General features: G+C 47.2%; 1 protein-coding gene across 2 annotated transcripts in view; it reads right to left on the minus strand.

The window, feature by feature from the left end:
• The window catches only part of LOC142291211 (cryptochrome-1-like), a 117,678-nt gene that overhangs the window by 64,340 nt on the left and 36,237 nt on the right, over window positions 1-17,101 (minus strand). Inside the window, exons 2-3 of one of the 2 annotated variants that reach the window (XM_075335568.1) lie at window positions 4,189-4,311; window positions 88-512 (exon numbers count right to left, since the gene is read on the minus strand). In XM_075335568.1, coding sequence (XP_075191683.1) covers window positions 88-500 — 413 coding nt within the window. In that variant the 5' untranslated portion in view covers window positions 501-512; window positions 4,189-4,311. The remainder of the gene's footprint in view (window positions 1-87; window positions 513-4,188; window positions 4,312-17,101) is intronic. The other variant, XM_075335567.1, reaches the window with a different exon arrangement.

Below are 17,101 nucleotides of genomic sequence, written 5' to 3' on the forward strand. Positions count from 1 at the left end.
AGATTGTGAACACTGATCCTTTAAGGAAAACATTTTTTTACTTTGAAAAATCAAAAAACGTCAACGCCAACAATATGTGTTACAAACCTTCTGACATCATATAATGTGTGGGAAACCAGGGATAGTAACTGGAAACCCAACTCGTGACCCATTGCTTTTAGGGTATCATCCATCTCTCTGTAATACGGCTCAATTTCAAGGTCAATAGTGACTTGTGTAATATTCCACTTTTGTACATAGTCCCGTAACACCTTTTTATAGTCTCCCCGGATGACAAATAGACAAGAGTTTAGCTTTTGAAGGTTGCAATGAAGATCTTCAATGGACTGCAAGAGAAAATTCCATCGATTGGATCCAATGTTTGTGTTAGAGCTAACAAAGTTTTTATCCAGTAAGTACACTGGGAAGATAACATCAGAGGACTCTAGTGCTGCCAGCAGCGTCGGGTTGTCATGAAGTCGCAATCCTTTCCGAAAAATGTGAATTGTGCGGTGAGGCATTGTGAAGGTGTCCTAAAGAACAGAAGAAGAAGATTTGTTAATGCATTTTATTTGTAGATATAAATGTTTGACCATTTTGTAATTCTCCACACCAGTAATGATATATGAGTAATACAGTAATACAAGTGTTTTCCTAACATGACTAGAGTTGAGCGAGTACCTAACTATTTGTACTCGCTATACTCATAACGAATACAGTCTACTACTCACGTATTCATTCTGAATAGTATGTGCATTGCACGTCAATGGGCAAAAACTCGCAAAGTAATGAGTAACCTGAATTCCACACTATTCGCTACTCGCACAAATAGTACGGCATTCGGGTTACTCGTTACTTTGCGAGTTTTTCCCCATTGACTTGCATTACACACGCTATTCGGAATGAATACATGGGTATTAGACAGTACTCGTTATGAGTATAGTGAGTACAAATAGTTAGGTACTCGCTCAACTCTAAACATGACCCATCCATCCTCAGTACTTAGCTGTCCAGCCTCCATGAGCTGCTACAAAGAAACAGTCCTTACATTTATAATCAAAATCTAAAATCTTCCATAACCTACTTCCATTGGACTGTAATTTTCACAATATTTTACTCTACATTTTGCATCACAAAAAGTAAAACTTTCCATTAAAATACATTGATTAAAAATATAAATATACTTAGAAATAAAAAAAGCACATTTTGAATATTTATTTAAGTCAGATGAACCTTCTGATTTTGCCAAGACAGATGATTATCCATTAGGTTTGTAGGTATGGGGAATGCAAATCTTCTCCCAGTCGTAAACTTCAGAGGAAAGAAATCCAATATCCTTCTCTCTCATTGGAAATAAACTGCTGTAATCTGACTGCAGCGTATACTGCTATACTTATTGAAAACAGACTATGCTGAGCGATTATGTCTAATATAGGCTCAGGAAGGCATAGCAGTCCACCGAATGGGCATTCCTCCAACAGCTAAGGCATATAGACACTGTTAAAGCGTCCTAAGAGATGAGCAAGGCTCAGTATATGTAGTGCCGGAGTCCTGACAAGGACGACGGCTCACTCACTCCCATTGCTGGACCGTTCCCTCCCCCGTACTCCCCCGGCCATCCACGTGTGCTCCTACTCTCTACTCCCCTAGGGGCCTATGAATTCCACACACCAGCCATCCTCTTAAAGGGCCAGCATGCCATTTCCTGGAAATGCCTCTCAATCTATGGCTGAGAGGCACTATGTATTTAATGCACTCTCCAACTAGGAGGGGTGCCTGCGCAATGCTCCTAGTTAGTTAGTTAGTCTATCAATGTGCTAGCTAGTTGTTAGGTCCCGTGCTTCTGTCCCGTCACCTATACTTGTGTCCATGTTCCCATACCTATCTGTCCCTGTCTGTACCCGCCTGCTTGTCTGCCTCAGCCATCTTGCCTGCACCCAAGTTCATATCTGAGTCTGCTGTCCTGGGGGTCAGCTACCACTTTCCCGGTTACTACCTTGCAAGTGATATCAGGTACACACCTCGCGGTGGGCACTTAGTTAAGTCCCTCCCATTAACGGGTAAGCCTGGATACCCCTGTAGTCCACTGGGTCCACTCCTGCTCGCCGCCTTAACAACAACACCAGCTGTGAGCGTTACATTATGGATACACGACTCCTCATTTTTCTAATCCTTTTTGTGTGGACTACATGAATAATTTAACTTCACCAACCCTCAACTTCAGATTGAATTCACACATCCATATTATATGGTCCATGATCAGACTGCAACACTCAGCCTGAATGCAGGTGTCCTGGCTCAGGCATATTTAAGGCTGTTAATTTGAGTCAGGAGACCCGCAGTACGGCAGGGTATTACAGTGCATGCACGGAACATACAATACAGACATGTGAATTCAGCCATATTCTCAATTGTTCCTTAGAAGCAAAGTCAACATCCCTTTATTAACCTAACATATCTATTTATAGCATATTTATCTATATAACTCCATGATAAAAATGTTAATAGAAAATAGAACAGATGCAGTTAGGGCCAACGTGGCGATGTCTTACAGATTAGAAGAACTTGGATCCTCTATACAGTATAGCGCTGATCAATGCTCCATTTACATGTGAGTGCGTTCTGAAAACTGTACAAGACTAAAGGCCACAGACAACATATAACTAAACAATGCAACTCAAATTCCAAGTCGCTCCATTACAGAGCTAGAGTAGGCTGTCTTCATTATTGAGTTACATAAAGTTAGACAGTACTGTACAGTCGATGTTTTTACTGCTGTATACGTGTTTCAGATGTGTCTTTTGTTTTGTATACAATTGTATTGATAATTGATAGTTGACTGTTATTCATAATATTAACATATACCTGACGAACATATGCTAAAAAGTATTTCCTTAATAATAGTCTGAACATTGGACATATAGTAGAAAATTTTCCCAATCTATATGAGCCAAAAATCAGTGAACCCAAGTGTTCTCATAACTAAAGGCCGGTTTACACGCAACAACATCGCTAACGAGATATTGTTGGGGTCACGAAATTAGTGCCGCACATCCGGCCTCGTTAGTGATGTTGTTGCGTGTGACACGTACGAGTGACCATTAATGATCAAAAATACTCACCATATCGTTGATCGTTGACACGTCGTTCATTTCCATAATATCGTTGCTCGTTCAGGACGCAGGTTGTTTGTCATTCCTGAGGCAGCACACATCGCTATGTGTGACACCCCAGGAACGACGAACAACAACGTACCTGCGTCCTCCGGCAATGAGATGGCAGTGACGATTCAGCGCCTCCTCTCCGCCCCTCCGCTGCTATTGGTGTCCTGCATGGTGACATCGCTGTGACGCCGAACGAACCGACCCCTTAAAGAAGAGGTTGTTCGGCGATCACAGCGACGTCGTTCGTCAGGTACAGTAGTAGTGTGACGCGTCCTAGCGATATTTTGCGTCACGGGCAGCGATTTTGACCGTGACGCACAAACGACGGGGGTGGGTGCTTTCACGAGCGACATTGCTAGTGATGTCGCTACGTGTAAAGCAGCCTTAAGTCTTCATTCACACTTCAGTGATTCTTCACATATCCAAAATAAAGGCTATAAGTGTAATAGGTCCGTGTGTTAGTTTTTACCATCAGTGTTTCATCAGTAATTTTCATGTATGGATAAATATATAAATTACAGAGTTTCTCCTATTCTACACGTGGTCTGCAAACAAACAAGGACATATGACCAGCCCCATATATTACTACGGGTAGATGTTCTATCGATGAGAAACACAGATAAAACACAATTGAAAAATGGATTTCTGATTGAGGTCTTACAAATTGTCTCTTCAGGGATGAAGGATACGAACTCTAGTGCCACCTATTGGAAGAATGACACGCACCCCAGGGCCGTGGGGGCACCCGAAACTGGGCCGGTTCCATTTCGGGGAGGTCAAGGCGACAGGGCCCGACACCATTACTCTGGCGGTGTCGTTTTTAAATGATGCAGGAGATATATATTTATATAAGTCGTGATGCCATGTGGTATGCGGAAAGAAATAGGCCACCACTGCCATTCAGTTCCCCTGGGGTCGGTGGTGATGCAGCAGAGGTGGTTCAGCTCTTCACGGGTACAGCTTAACCCCAGGGCAGGTGTAGAGTTAGTGGTGCAGGCAATGACTCCAGGACACAGCAGGGTGCAGTCACAAGGTGTTTACTCACAATTGGCAATTCGAGGGTATCACGTCCGGCCGATTAAACACCACTCTTAGAGTGCTGAGTTCTGCGGTAACGGGGTCCAGCCAATCCCCAGGTAACTTGGAGGCATTTGTCCGATGTCCCTTTCTGTAATAATAGAAAAAAAAGGAGGATTTCTTACCTTAGCTTAGCTTATCCAGTGTACTCAAAGGCTTAACAGGACGGACACATGTGGTCCGCCGGGCAGGCCAATCCGGAATAAAAGCAGCAAAAGAGAGGGGGGATGGACCCAGCACCAATTCAAAGTCAATAAAATGAAAAAAATTTGATTCAATCATTTCTTTAAAAAATAGAAAATAGAAAGGCTCCATAACGCAAAACAGTATGCATGAAAAAACTTGACGCGTTTCGGACCTTACATATTAAAAACAGAGTCCTTAATCATAAGTAAGTGCATGCTCAACTGACATGGGTATAAATAGCTTGGAGATCTGCAAGTTAATGGAAATAACAAGGCGTATTCTGGAGAGGGCAGAAGGGAAAGGCATGCGAGATGTTAATTAAAACAGGGAGTAGTCTGGGAGAAAAGAAAGCAACTGAGAACTACAAATGATATAGTAAAAAAAAAAGGGTATGTATGTGGTAAATGTATATACATGCATATGTATAGGAGCATATGTATAGAAGAATATATATGAAAAAAATAAAAAAATAATAAAAAGCACAAGATGTATATAAGATGATAAACAAATATGAGTAAGTACTGATCCATGTGTATATGTATAGTAATAATCACGGATACTGCTGATTTTAGAATGAACATATGTATATGTAAAAATATATGTAAATTATATGAGAAACTATTGGACACTGAAACCATGCATTTTTTAATGTACATGTCACAAAAAATGTTGAAAAATAGGACCTGAAAAAATGAAAATAAAAAATAAATAAAAAATGAAGAATGAAGAATAAAAAGAATTAAGTAATGAAAAATTATAAGAAAAACAAAAAGCCTTTCTGTAATAGCCTTCCCAGGTCGCAGGGAAGGCTATTACAGCTTTGTGGCGCAGTTATTTTTAATGTCCAAATTGGCGGCAATTCAAAAGTTTTTAAGCACAGTTCAGTTTGTAAGGCACGCTTGTCACCTGAGGTTACGAGTCTAGTTAGAATCCTGCCGACTACGCCAAGTTTTCCAAGTAGATGTGGCGCCCTAGGGCTGTTGGGTACTCGTTCCTGGGTGAGCAATACACAGTGGGAACAGTCGTGGTCACGGCCCGCTGCCGTGGCCCTCGGGTGCCGTCCCTCAGAATAAGGGATGAAAAATAAAAGTAAAAGGGGAAATAAAAGTAAAAATAAAAGTTCTCGACTACACCACTTGCGGTGTGTGGCCAGGTTATTGGGGCCACCGCTGCAGGGTCATGCTGGGGCTGATCGAGTGGTGCAACTTAGGTGTTTGAGCCTGCCGCAAGCAGGGGCAGGCCCCAGCAGTGAATGATGGGGATTGTAGTGGGGAGCCTTCTGTGTCAGTGCATTGGGCGATAACGAAACACTCCACACCAGTATTGCAGTTTCAACTTGCCTTGTTTTTACTTTTGATACTCGGACCCACTGGTGTCGGTTCCAGGTGTTCCCGCTCCCCTTGTTCTCCATGCCATCTGTGACCTGGGATGGCTGTCCTCCATGCACACTTGTTGTGGTTGGAGTCCCGTGGCCTAGAGCTACTTGGGAGTCCCTTCTCTTCAGTCTTGGTCCTACTTCAGGCAGCCTGGACTATTTAAGGGGTTCAGTCCCCAGTCCCCTCTTTGCTACTGGTGCTTCAGACTTTTTGTTTGGCGATGGACCCTGAAGATTTTCTCGCCTGGCAGAGTTAACAGTTGACCATAAAGTGTCCCGCTGTCCTAGGGTCTGCACCCCGCCTTGTGCTGAGTCCTGTGAGCCTTGGTTCCAGACTTCCACAGGTGTCCCGCTGTTCTTGGAGTCTTGCACTTCCACAGGTAACCCACGGTGCCTGGAGTCCTTGTTCCGTACTCCACAGTCCCGCACTCCTTTTACAGCACTCCGGTGTTGCTTCACGTCTTTTCTGTACTTTTCACTCTCTTCTCACACTTTCCTCTACACCTCCACTCTCTGACTTCTTCCTTCACCTCCTTCACTTAACTCGACTTCTCTTAACCGATTACTTCTTCACGCCAACTTCCCAACTGACCACTGACCCCTACCCCTCGCTGGGTCTCTCCCTACAGATTGGGTAGCTACTATGCAATCAGTGACCTTCCCTTTTACCTGTTGCTAGGCAGTCTCCCAGTCTGGTGTTGGGGTTGTGTATGTGGCCTGAGGGTGCTGGTGTACTGGCCGGTACGGATATTATGGAGTTTGTCTTTCCACTGGTTCTATTTGTGGCACCTGGTACTGCAGGGGTGCTACATTTCCACTTGGTTAACTCCAGCACGTCCGTGGGCTGCAAAAATTGACAAGGTACAGTTTAAAGGTAAAATTTCATTTAAAACAGTAACATTTAAACATTCATCCCTCACAGGGGAAGCACTTCCTTTAAAACATTGCAAAACCTGGGTACCCTCCCCTTGACGCCCACCACCCAAAGGTCCTGGTCCCAAAACCCTCTAGGAGGAAGGTCACCGGTTTCCTTGGTGATCAGGTCTCGGCCGCCTCTGCTGCAGGCCTTTCCTGCAACCATCCTCTCCTTGGTGGCGGTATCCATTATGGTCCTTTGGTGAAGTCAAACCCTGGTATGGCACAACAGTTAATGGCAAAAGTCAATCAACATTTTAAACTGGAATCAGAAAACTTTTTTGGTAGCACAACAGGTCATAGCTCCCAGGGAACTGGGTAGGGGATTCGGATCCGTTCCCAGTGGCGATTGCTGCTCCCTCATCGCCCGGTTCAGGGATTTCTTCATCTGGAACTGGACAGCTTGCTGCAGGGTCCCCAACAGCAGCTTGGAACAGTACCTGGTGATTGTCGGCGCTGACCTGGTCGGTCCTGACTGGGGAAGCCAATGCATCCTGGTCCTTCTCCACCAGAGAAGGTGATGTGGCTCAGAGAATGTGATGCGGCCTGGTCAAGTCTTGCAGGGTCAGACGGTAGTGCGGTCCGGTGTTCTGTCCCCTGGGGCAGCCTGTGACAACCAGGACTCTGTCAGTGCTTAACAGGGGTTACATTTCTTAAAATTCAGCCAGACATGAAGATAGTTTGTTTATAGATGGGGGATAAGCCCTCATTGTTTTTACAAGACTCTTGTTGACTCATGTAATTGCCTTGGCTAATGAAGGCCAGACACACAGATAAATCAATTACGTAAACTTCCCATTGTATTACTAAGTGAATTGCAAGATGTGATGTAACTTACCTGTCTTTCCCTTGTCTCTGGATATTTGAATATGGCTTGAAATCTAGTCAATAAGAGCCCAGTCTTTTCCACCAATCGTGAAGACCCCAATGGTCTGAATGGAGAGCTCAGGTGTATAAGAAGGAGGACTGTCCATTGCCCAGAGAGACTCTTGCTACATGCTACCAATCTAGGACCTACGGATCCGATTGGCAAGCCATAACCAAACCTGGATTATAACACTATATGGACTTCAGCATCGAATGCAAGGATTCGGCTGTGATACTAAGGACTACCTAAGGAAGGAATCCAGCTTGGGACAATCCAGTCATCTGACTACAGACTTTGCGGTCCTCAGACAGCTTCCTAAATCTGGCGCTATTCCATTCTCAGTGAGTGCCCGCCAAAAGCGGGGTGCTGCTGGATTGGAGTAAGTAGCCCTGGAAGTTTCTGAGGCACTGTCATTCTAATTCCTGGTGAGCCAGCGGAAGGGTGAGACTCTGTTGCCTGTTACATTTGTGTGTTTTGCTGGTTATGTGTTATGTGCCGTTAATTGGTTGGGGATCCAATAAAGTCTTAATATTGTGATTCCCTCATCCTGTGTTGTCTGAGTAGTGTTCTGCCGACGGTTAAGTAGGTCGGGCGTTCAGTTGGGATGAGCCCTGGGCCATGCTGTCTTTCTAAAGGTGGCCGGGCCAGCGGACGAGAGCACACACTGACCCCTGTGTCTCCACAATTGGTGGCAGCAGTGGGATACTACTCAGCCTGGTTTATCCAGGGGAGCTGCAGAGGACTGGTGTTCGTGGACACCATCCAGGGCTCAACAACCAAGGAGGCACATAAGCATACCTAGCAGGTCATAGGGGAGGTATGCAGGTTTCGGACACTGCCTTGTCCAACCCCACTAGCGCAGCCATGTGACAAGGACCTGAGAGGAGTTACGACCGTAGCAGTAAATGGATGCTACAGGATCTGTGCCAGGTGCGAAAGATTGAATACAGGAACACTGACTCTCGGTCAGACTTGATCCGGAAATTGGTCCATTGGGAGAACCAGAATGATGCAGAGGATGATGAGGACACCGCCGATGTGGTATCAGAGGAGGTAAACCTTGTATCTCATCCTAGATCCAGTGACAGTCTGGAAACAAACCAAGCCAAAGCAGACCGAGTCAAGGAATTAATATACAAAAACGAAGGAGGGAGTACATACGTGCAATTAATAGAAAATTTTAATGTATATCACAACCCATATAATGCAAATCAGCAGACCGGGTCAGCAGACAAATGCTTACCAGTGGAGGAGGTTCGGGGGGACAACAGAGGGGGCCTTCGACGGCCGTTTCGCGGTGCAAGGACCGCTTCTTCCGGGAGGAAGGTAGTATGTCAAGGAATTGTTGACTGCATTGTGGCCTGAAGCTTCAAGGGAAGAGAGGGCTGGAGTTCTGCAATACGTATTGGGATTTACAATTTCCTTACCATCAGCACCTACCTCCAGGATAGACCACCACCAAGGAAGTCATCTTCGTTACAGGGACGTGCCAGTGTTTAATGATTCCAGGATTGAGATAGAAGAATACTTGCAAAACTTTGAGGTGCTAATGCGTATGCACCAGGTGCCGACAGCTGAGTGGTCCAAATACCTGTGGACAAGCTTGCCTGTCCGAGCCCAGAAGGCTGTCCGATCACTTGGGCCTCAGGACTGCCTGGACTACGCAATTACTAAAGACACTTATTTGGCCCTTTTTACCATAACCCCCGAGAGACATCGCACTAAGTTCCGAACTCTGTCTCGCCAGGGTGTCTCGTATGTTGAATTTGGCAGTCAACTCCGACGACACTGTAACCGCTGGCTCGATGGGCGGGCTGCCCACTCCGCTGCTGCCCTCCAGGATGTGATGGTTGTCGAACAGCTGCTGGAGAAGATGGACCTGGAAATTCAAGAATGGGTAGCTGACAGGAAGCCCGATACCCCAGAACAAGCAGCGTGATTGGCTGATGAATTTACAGCCAACCGACCCAGCTGGAGGCCCGCTAGGCCCACCGATCCCAGGAAGTCCCTCAACCATGGATACCAGCGACCTCCAGACTCCCGTGCTGGACTAACTCATTACCCCACAGAAGCCCCAACCAGACAAAGGTTTACCAACAGGGCCGGTGACTTGTCTAACCTACGGTGCTGTTATACGTGTGGGTGCCTTGGACACATGGCCAAAGAGTGTCTTCAAAGTCGGGGCCCCATGCCTGGAGCCCGTCTGCCAGTCCAACCAGTCAAAATATGCCGAGATGAACCAGCGAGACCTGAGGAATGCTACTCCCAAGAAACACCAATAGCTGAGGAAGTGGTTTACCCAGTCCACACCCTACGGCAATCCAGACAACGTACACCAGCCAACCTCCATCGACAGATCCAGACGGTAAAGGTCGGTGATATACAGGCTCAGGGACTTCGAGACACTGGATCTTCCATCACCCTGGTCAGCCCAGATATCATTCCCACAGAATATCATTTACCTGGCCACCAAGTGACCATCTCCCTTGCTGGGGGCCAGCGCTCGAACATCCCTCTGGCACGAGTGGACTGGGGAACTGACCAAGGAGAGGTTGAAGTGGGGCTCATGGACGGCCTCCCCACCAATGTTATTTTGGAAAATGACCTAGGAAAAGGACTATCCAGCCAGTTTGTTACCGCCATCACCCGCAGCCAAGCCAAACACCATCCTGGTGCAGGTGTTGCTACTAACCCATTCGAGGGGAACCCTCCTCGTCAATCTTCAGCCTCCTCCTCAGAGCCAACGAATGTGAGTACCTCAGACCCAACTGTGGCCATTGACTGGGGGGAGATAGATAGATCGTAAGGAATTCAGGGAAGCCCAACTGACAGACCCCACCCTAGAGCTTGTCCGTAGTGCGGCCGTTAAACCTGGGGGAAGAAATCAGGGGGAGGTATAAAGATGGGAAAAGGGCCTCTTATATCGGGAAAAGCCTGCATCCTGCCCAGTAAAACCCTGGACCCGTATACATCAGCTTGTGGTACCCCAGCCATACCGACCCCAACTATTGCGATTAGCTCATGATGTTCCTGCGGCTGGGTACATGGGGGCCAAAAAGACCCGGGCCCGCCTGTTGCGCAGTTTTTTCTGGCCAAAGGTCACTCAAGAAGTTCAAAAATACAGAGCCTCTTGCCCAGTGTGTCAACGTATGGGGGGAGCCCCATGTCGTGCCCAACTCCAACCCATGCCCTTGATAGGAGAACCGTTCCAGAGAGTTGTCATTGATGTAGTAGGTGCCTTAGACATCCCCAGCCGCAGTGGAAAAAGATTCATCCTTACCCTGGTAGACTTTGCCACCCGCTACCCAGAAGGCGTTGCCTTATCCTCCATAGATGCAGAGCACGTGGCTCAAACTCTACTGGACATCTTTAGCCAGATAGCGTTCCCACAGGAAGTATTGACTGACCAGGGGGCACAGTTCCACAGTGAACTGATTCAGACACTGTGGGAGAAACATGGAGTCCGCCCCATGCGTATCACCCCCTACCATCCTGAAACAAATGGATTGTGTGAGCGCTTCAACTGTACGCTTAAGCAGCTCATTAGCCATTATGTGGAGTCTGAGGGGGGGGGCTGGGAGAAAAACCTGCAGCAGCTCCTTTTTGCTTACCGGGAGGTGCCGCAAGACTTCACTGGGTTCTCCCCCTTCGAATTGCAGTACGGCCGAAAGGTACGAGGACCCCTAGAGCTGGTACGATGTAAGCAAGGCTGGTTGACCTTAGGGAGATCAACATCCACCACTGCGGAGACACCATCATGTGTTTCTCAATGCAGTGATTCTAGAGCAATGCCCCCTGGGAAATATTCAAAGCAAGAAGGCCTGTGGAGACACCATCACATGTTTCTCAACGCTGGCAGGAAACTAGCCAGGTCTTTCACCGGGAAGGAATAACCACGGGAAGAGCAGTCTCCAGTCAAGGAGACCACCTATGCCAAACATGGTATCCATCCACAGACAGCCGTTTCGGGGTATTTGCCCCTCATCAGTGTGGAGTAGGAATCTGGCTAGTGGGAGCATTGCCTAGTAAATAACTATGTGAGCAAGGATGGTTGACCTTAGGGAGATCAACATCCACCACTGCGGAGACACCATCACGTGTTTCTCAACGCAGTGATTCTAGAGCAATGCCCCCTGGGAAATATTCAAAGCAAGAAGGCCTGCGGAGACACCATCACATGTTTCTCAACGCTGGCAGGAAACTAGCCAGGTCTTTCACCGGGAAGGAACAACCACGGGAAGAGCAGTCTCCAGTCAAGGAGACCACCTATGCCAAACATGGTATCTATCCACAGACAGCCGTTTCGGGGTATTTGCCCCTCATCAGTGTGGAGTAGGAATCTGGCTAGTGGGAGCATTGCCTAGTAAAAGACTATGTGAGCAAGGATGGTTGACCTTAGGGAGATCAACATCCACCACTGCGGAGACACCATCACGTGTTTCTCAACGCAGTGATTCTAGAGCAATGCCCCCTGGGAAATATTCAAAGCAAGAAGGCCTGCGGAGACACCATCACATGTTTCTCAACGCTGGCAGGAAACTAGCCAGGTCTTTCACCGGGAAGGAACAACCACGGGAAGAGCAGTCTCCAGTCAAGGAGACCACCTATGCCAAACATGGTATCCATCCACAGACAGCCGTTTCGGGGTATTTGCCCCTCATCAGTGTGGAGTAGGAATCTGGCTAGTGGGAGCATTGCCTAGTAAAAGACTATATGAGCAAGGATGGTTGACCTTAGGGAGATCAACACCCACCACTGCGGAGACACCATCACGTGTTTCTCAACGCAGTGATTCTAGAGCAATGCCCCCTGGGAAATATTCAAAGCAAGAAGGCCTGCGGAGACACCATCACATGTTTCTCAACGCTGGCAGGAAACTAGCCAGGTCTTTCACCGGGAAGGAACAACCACGGGAAGAGCAGTCTCCAGTCAAGGAGACCACCTATGCCAAACATGGTATCCATCCACAGACAGCCGTTTCGGGGTATTTGCCCCTCATCAGTGTGGAGTAGGAATCTGGCTAGAGCTGGTACGAGAGAGTTGGGAGGGCACCTTCCCCACAGAAGAGGTTCCCATACGGGACTATGTTCAAAAGTTTAGGGAAAGGATGAGGCACCTCATGGCGTTAGACCATGGGAATTTACAAGTGGCTCAGGAAAGGCAAAAAACGATGTTACGACCGCACTGCCTGACCCCGAGAATTTGCCTGTGGACAGAAGGTCCTAGTACTAGTACTGGTATGGAAAAACAAGCTGCAAGCCATGTGGGCAGGTCCATTCACCATTACCAAGAAATGTGGCAATACTGACTACACCGTGGCCCTGGATCGAGCAGGTGTTCGTGAGCGTACCTATCACATCAACAGGTTAAAAGCTTGTGAGGAACGAGAGGTCACCAATTTAGCAGTTGTCCAGAGTTAGATGACCCAGACTTGGACCAGATCCCAGACCTATTAGTGGACTCCAAAAGGGAAATGGGGTAAAAGATGTATCACTGGGGGAACAGCTTTGTCCTTCACAGAAGCGACAGATATCAGACCTACTCAAAACATATGAAACCCTGTTCACGAGTCAGCCTGGTAGAACCCCCCTGTTCTAGCATCATGTCAATGCAGGGGCAGCCACCCCACTAAGACAACCCACCTACCGGGTGACCCCTCCTGTGTTGGCAATGATGAAGGCCGAGGTGGATGACATGTTAAATATGGGAGTCATAGTTCCCTCCCATAGCCCATGGGCTGTCAGTGTTGTGTTGGTGCCAAAAAAGGACAAGAGTACTCGTTTCTGTGTGGACTATAGACGGCTCAATGAGGTCACGATTACAAATGCCTACCCCATGCCCCGGGTGGATGAACAACTAGATAGCTTAGGAGATCTCGGTTTATATCTACCCTCGATTTGAACAAGGGATACTGGCAGATCCCACTCACAAATGACGCTCAAGAGAAATCGGCCTTCATAACCCCTTTTGGCCTATTTGAGTTTACCAGCATGCCTTTTGGGATGAAAAATGCCCCGGCCACCTTCCAGAGGATGGTAGACCATTTACTAGAGGGATGTCAGGGGTATGCTCAGGCCTATTTGGATGACATTGCTATCTTCAGCGACACTTAGGAAAGCATCTTCAGCACGTGTCCCAGGTGCTGCAGAGGGTAGCCAAAGCCCAGCTCACCATCTGACCTGACAAATGGGGATGGCCGAAGTGCTATACCTAGGACATCGAGTGGGAAGTGGGTGCATTCGTCCCGAACCTGCAAAAGTAGAAGCCATTACCCAGTGGCCACACCTGGTCAACCAAAAACAGGTCCACGCGTTCCTAGGAACCACAAACTATTATCAAAAGTTTATCTCCAATTACAGTACCATAGGAAAATCGCTCATTGACCTCACAACCAAACGATATGCTCTAACCTTATCTGGTCTCCAGAATGTGAAACTGCATTCCTCCAATTGAAAGACCGGCTGGCCCAGATCCCAGTCCTGACTGCTCCTGACTTCCGTCGCAGATTCATCGTCCAAACAGACGCATCGGACACAGGACTAGAAGCTGTACTTAGCCAAGTGGGGGACAACAGTGAGAAACATCCAATAGCTTACCTCTCCCGGAAACTGTTGGACCGAGAGAGGGCTTATGCCACCATAGAAAAAGAATGCCTGGCCATAGTCTGGGTCCTGAAAAAATTGCAGCCCTACCTCTATGGCAATGAGTTCACAGTCCTCACTCACCACAATCCATTGAGTTGGCTAAATCGCACTGCCGGGGACAACGGACGCTTGCTCTGGTGGAGTCTGGCGTTACAATCTTACAATTTTTCCATCTCCCATAAACAAGGCAAGATCCATGGACATGCGGATGAGCTTTCCCGACAGGTGGAGACGGATGATTGGAAGCCTATCATGTCTGGCTAATATTAAGAAGAGGGAGGAATGTGACGACCTGGACTCTGTCAGTGCTTAGCAGGGGTTACATTTCTTAAAATTCAGCCAGACATGAAGATAGTTTGTTTATAGACGGGGGATAAGCCCTATTGTTTTTACAAGACTCTTGTTGACTCATGTAATTGCCTTGGCTAATGAAGGCCAGACACACAGATAAATCAATTATGCAAACTTCCCATTGTATTACTAAGTGAATTGCTAGATGTGATGTAACTAAAGGTACCGTCACACCTTAGGTGCCTCATCGCTAGCAACATCGCTGCTGAGGCACGACTTTTGTGACGTAACAGCGATGTTGCCAGCGATGTTGTTGTGTGTGACATCCAGCAACAACCTGGCCCCTGCTGTGAGGTCGCTGGTTGTTGCTGAATGTCCTGGACCATTTTTTAGTTGTTGCTCTCCCGCTGTGAAGCACACATCGCTGTGTGTGTGGCAGCGAGAGAGCAACAACTGAATGTGCAGTAAACAAGGAGCCGGCTTCTGCGGACGCTGGTAACCAATGTATATATCGGGTAACCAAGGAGCCCTTTACTTGGTTACCCGATATTTACCTTCGTTACCAGCGTCCGCCTCTCTCACGCGGCGAGTGCCGGCTCCCTGCACACATACCCAGACTACACATTGGGTAATTAACCCGATGTGTACTCTGGCTAGGAGTGCAGGGAGCCAGCGCTAAGCGGTGTGCGCTGGTAACCAAGGTAAATATTGGGTTGGTTACCGGATATTTACCTTAGTTACCAAGCGCAGCATCGCTTCCACGCGTCGCTGCTGGCTGGGGGCTGGTCACTGGTTGCTGGTGAGATCTGCCTGTGTGACAGCTCACCAGTGTGAGGAAAGAGTTAACCTTTTTCACTGACTTAGAAAATAATAGAAATTCATTCTCCCTGGCAATATCAAACCAGACTTACTTACGTAATAAACTGTGAGACCAACCTCAAGGACACAGAATGTTTTGACTTAGAAACGACTGACAAACATCTTGTTATGGGAATAAGAACGCAACAGTTTGTTATGGGAGTATAAGTCATTATGTTAATTTCTCTTGCTGGGAATATGCAATCCACGCCTGAATGAATGTAGATTAATGAATATGTATGTTGCATAGTTACGCCCTAATCAACTTTGTATAACTTTGAAATGTAAACAAAATAATACAGTCTTTCTATTCGGAGCCGCACGTCTCCTAGCCTTTACGTGTATAACGGTGTCTGCCTGTTTTCATTGAAGGCTAAAGGGAGGGCAGAGGGGGGTCACCGGTACCCTCTCTGCATTCAGGCATCGCTGGCAATAGCTGTGACCGTTAGGTCAACCTAACATTATCTGGCGCCCGAAAAGCAGGGACCCGTGTTTGTAATCCCAGGACGCAGTGGATTGTCTTGCCAAGCCGAGGAGGAGGTGACCAGACGTGGGGACCAGAAACACCTGGCCAGGTAAGAGTTGAACCTTATTCTTCTCTTTATGCTCCCCACATCTGATCTCCCCTCTCCTCAACGCGCAAAATGGTACACTGTGAGTAGATACTGGGTTATTGGCGGGTTTCTACTGAACTCTGAGAGAGCCTTGCCAGCAGATGTTTTCTGTGCCTTGTTTGTTTGTTTGTTTGTTTCTCTGTGTTTCTATGCCTCTCCGTGTGTCGCGTGTCTGCTCTCCTGCGCTTTACTTCTGTGCTGTTGTCCTTGTTGGTTGTCATAGATCCCATACATCAGTGAGTGTTGAAAGGGAATAGTTTACCTGCTCTGTTCAATGGATGTGATATTCACTGCCCTAGCGTTAGTGGGAATAGCCCTGTTTGCCATTGCTATCGGATATAGAGTGTATCTCTGTTACAAGAAGGGCAACCCAGCGCCATTCAACATTCTCAGCCCCCTCTGAAGTTAGGACACCATCTTTCAGTAGGAATACAAAAGGAGTTAGTCTCTGAGTATCTCCAGGAAAGGTGGTTCTAGACCTCACCTTAGATAGGAATACAAAAGGAGTTAGTCTCTGAGTATCTCCAGGATAGGTAGGTTTAGTCCAAAGGACGTTCAAGGGTCTAAAAGCTGAAGAAGATAGATGAAGAATGGTGCAAGGAATATCAAAAGACAGAAGAGCTGGATGCACCCTGCAACATCTCATTACGTGTTATCATGGCAAAAGAACAGCCAGTCAGTCCAAGGAAGTTTTTTTTAAGACATTTGGATTGAAGGGGAAGGATCAATTGGACCCCAACAAATGGGATACAATAACAGCTACTAGAGCAGGAGTGATAGCAGATAACTCATGGACTAAACTGATCAGAACTCTTTCTGACATGGCAAAAACAGCCCACGATCAAGGTTGGATATACCATGAAGAATCAGACACATGGGAAAAAGCTGGGAAGAAGGCTAATAAGGATCCGCAGCCTCCTCCGTACCTGTCAGCTACTCCTGGAACGATTTCAAAAATAGCAGGATCCCCGGAATGGACCTGCACAAACTGTGACCAACAAAATCCGGACTGGAGTGAAAAATGCCTAGCCTGTGGAGCCCCACAGCACAAGCTACAAGCCACAGCACCAGTGCCTCTTTATCCCGTAGTGGAAAGAAGAGTCCTGATAAGACCACCTGTTAATCCACAG

The sequence above is a fragment of the Anomaloglossus baeobatrachus genome, chromosome 2 (genome assembly GCF_048569485.1).
Source record: "Anomaloglossus baeobatrachus isolate aAnoBae1 chromosome 2, aAnoBae1.hap1, whole genome shotgun sequence".
In the NCBI taxonomy this organism is placed as follows: Eukaryota; Metazoa; Chordata; class Amphibia; order Anura; family Aromobatidae; genus Anomaloglossus; species Anomaloglossus baeobatrachus.